The sequence below is a fragment of the Sus scrofa genome, unplaced genomic scaffold (assembly GCF_000003025.6).
Source record: "Sus scrofa isolate TJ Tabasco breed Duroc unplaced genomic scaffold, Sscrofa11.1 Contig74, whole genome shotgun sequence".
Classification (NCBI taxonomy): domain Eukaryota; kingdom Metazoa; phylum Chordata; class Mammalia; order Artiodactyla; family Suidae; genus Sus; species Sus scrofa.
The window spans coordinates 462,156-465,529 of NW_018085302.1; the positions used below are offsets into that span (position 1 = coordinate 462,156).

General features: G+C 37.6%; 1 protein-coding gene across 1 annotated transcript; it reads right to left on the reverse strand.

Moving 5' to 3' along the window:
* Positions 1–1,272: 1,272 nt before the first annotated feature.
* Positions 1,273–2,199, reverse strand: LOC100517394 (olfactory receptor 140-like). The gene has a single exon (XM_003124179.1). The coding sequence runs from the start codon at positions 2,197–2,199 to the stop codon at positions 1,273–1,275; it is 927 nt and encodes a 308-aa protein (XP_003124227.1).
* Between the last annotated feature and the right edge of the window lie 1,175 nt (positions 2,200–3,374).

The following is a 3,374-nucleotide window of genomic DNA, read 5'->3' on the forward strand; positions in this document are numbered from 1 at the left end:
GTGTTAGTCTTCTGTAAAAGTGAAGTGGCATAACTCGAACTTGCAAAAAGAGGAAAAAAAACAATATTGCTGAAGTATATTGCTACACATGAGACAAGGGTACCACATATTAACACCATCTCCTTAAATGACAAACAAAGCATTAAGACTGCAGGTAATTTTCTTATCTCTAGACCTCAACATATCACAGACAACTATGTTTCAATTGCAGAAAGTAAGACTGCATTTTAAAGACCTGAACTGAAAGTTTGTAGCTAAAACTTTCAAAAGGAAGCTGCATTCTAATTATCCTGACACAATTTATAAGAAAACCACACGTGATGTGAGGCAAGTAAATTAAACCCTCGTGTCTTCAATTTGCTTTTCTGTAAAATGGGGATAATGATAATGGAACCATCATTTTATTATGTGGATAATTCAACTGAAGTGACTATGCCTGATGGTAAGGATTTAGTTTTGTGTGTGTGTGTGTGTGTGTGTGTGTGTGTGTGTGTGTGTGTATAAGACCAACAGAGCAATAGTTTTGGAACCTAGTCATATACCAATTGCCAAAACTTGATAAAAGTTGCTTATGCTTACCTCAAATGTCTCTTCAAAGTCTGGTATGGAAAATGAAAATGTGTCCTTTATATGCAAGAAAAACTGAGACGTAAGAATTTTTAAGAAAATAGAGCAAATTAAGAGTAATTTCACAATTATTGGATTATTTTTTGTGCCAAGAAAATATTTGATTCTGAATTACTCTTATCCCTTTTTCTAAGTGCCTCCCTTTTGTTTCTGGTAAATTCACATTACAAAAAAAAAAAAAAATCAGCAGTGATTCCTTCATGCAACTTCATTATGTACCTACTTAAGAATTTTTATGCCAATTTGCTTGAACACAAGCTAAGCAAAATTAAAAGAAGTTCTGAGATTAAGATCCTACGGAAAAGCCAATTTTATCCAAGTAACATATATGAAGAATTTAGAAAAGTAGAAGTAGGACAGGAGAAAAACATTCTCTATCATCATCAAACTAGGGTTTTATAGTTGTTCTTTCCATTGTCTGTTCTGAAGCTATGAACATGAACATGGAAGCCTTGGTAAAGTACAGTAAAATTTATCAAAATGCCTAATAATGCCTAGCCACTATTAAGTAATCAAGAAATGATAGTTTGGGGCTTTTTTTTCTCTAACTAATCTGTAAAATTTCCTAGTGTTCCTTTATAATTTAAAGTAGATATAATCCTCCCTATGTACATAAAACATCAAATTCTTGGTATCATAAACATCTTAAGTTACTCTTCTCTTCAATAATCTCTTCATGGCAATTTTCACCTCTTGGTTTCTCACTGTATAAATGATTGGATTTAACATGGGAGTGAAGGTTGCATAAAACAAACACACCAACTTGTCTGCATGGTAAGTGGCCACAGGACGTATGTAGATGAAGAAAGAAGGGACAAAGAAGAGTAGCACTACTGTAAAGTGGGAGCCACAGGTAGAGAGGGCTTTGTATCTTCCTTCAGAGCCATGGGATTTCAGGGAGCTCAGGATGACAATGTAGGAGACAATCAGTATGGAAAAAATGAGCAAGCACATGCCCCCAGTGTTAGTTGCCACCACAATTCCAAGCCTGTAGGTATTGCTGCAGGCAAGTTCCAACAGTGAGAAGAACTCACACATGAAGTGGTCAATGACATTGGGACCACAGAAGGTCAACTCACATGTGAAAATAATCTGCACAGTGGCATGCAGGATCCCCCCAACCCAGGCCACCACAACCAGGAGCTGGCAGAACCCATGTCTCATGATGGTCGTGTAGTGCAGAGGCTTGCAGATGGCCACATAGCGGTCATAAGCCATGGCAATGAGGACAATCATCTCTGATCCTCCCAGGAAGTGTTCCAAAAAGAGCTGAGTCAGGCAGCCACCCCAGGAGATGGTTGTCCTCTGATAGAGCAGGTCAAAAATCATTTTGGGGGTGGTGACAGAGGAGAAGGAGGCATCAATGAAGGCCAAGTAAGTGAGAAAGAAGTACATGGGGGCCGAAAGTGTGGGGCTGAGGGAGATGGTAATGACAATGAACAGATTGGCCAGCAAGGTAAATAGGAAAATGGACAAAAAGACCATGAAGAGTATTTTCCGCAAGTGTGGATTCTGTGTGAGTCCCAAGAGAACAAATTCAGTCACATTGTTGGGAAGTGTGAGGAAATCCATTTAGGAAGTAACACCTTCCTGAGAGGCCTGAATTACCTATAACAGAATAAAAGAAAATGACATTTCTTAATTATGAAAAGATGTAGCATGCATTTCTGAGAAATTAACTACAGTAACCACTGTGCCAAATGTCTTTGGCCTTTTTCCCCAGCACTTTTTTTTCCCCTATTTTTCTTACTTTCTTCATGATGATTTACATCTCTTCAGAAATATACTACCGGTCACTGCAGAAATTTCTATAGGGGAACATTGGATGTGCAATTTACTGAGAAAACACTGTGCTGTCTACAAGAGATCAGGTTTCCCCTCCTGATTCTAAATCCAAATGACTTTTCCAAGTCATCTCAGTGCCCCATACTCCTGAGCCTCTGTGTGTGTGTGTGTGAACTTACACATTGTAATTCTCAAATGTGTCTTATAGGCTGAGAGTTGCCCCAGGATTTAAGAATTATTCCCTCTTCAATGTTAATTGACATTTGATCTCTCAGCTCTAAATGTGCAAAGAAATACACCATCAGTAAACATCTATCATAAGCAGAGTATTACTAGAAATATATATAAGTCATCAGTGACACACTCTCCCTGGTACCCCCCAAGAACATATAACTTACTCAAGTGTGTTTTCTCACATAGAGTAATTCTGGGTGTCTGCAGTGTCTGCAACCTATTAGGTGATGAGTAAATGCTTAGTGGATTCCCATTCTCCATGTGTAAGAATAAGACTGCTTCTCCAGACAGTAAACCCGGGGAGAATTCAAGTGCTCTAGTTCTCCTGCTCTGTTTATCATTACTCTTTACATTATGAGTTACATAAATGAACACTGTGTGGAAGCTGCTCTCCAGTTTAATAGTTTCTGATACACTTTATGGGGTAATATGAAAATATTTAATTGCCAGTGGGAAAAACTACACTACTGAATCATTTACTTTAGATAATTAGTGTGTTAATTATTTTTTATTCTTCAAAATTATGTTCAACATACAATTTTAAATAGTCATATTCAGTACATGTACAACTTCTGTATACTTGCTTAAAACAAAACAAAATAAAACAAACAAAACAAAACTCTTGCTGGAGTTCCCACTCTGGCAAACTAGGTTAAGTTCTGATCATGTGTCAGCAGTTCAGATCAATCAGGAGATTCAATTCCTAGCTCAGCACACTGGGTTAAAGA

Excerpts from the sequence above, each read along its gene's own strand:
- LOC100517394 (XM_003124179.1), bottom strand. The coding sequence starts at position 2,199 with ATGGATTTCCTCACACTTCCCAACAATGTGACTGAATTTGTTCTCTTG.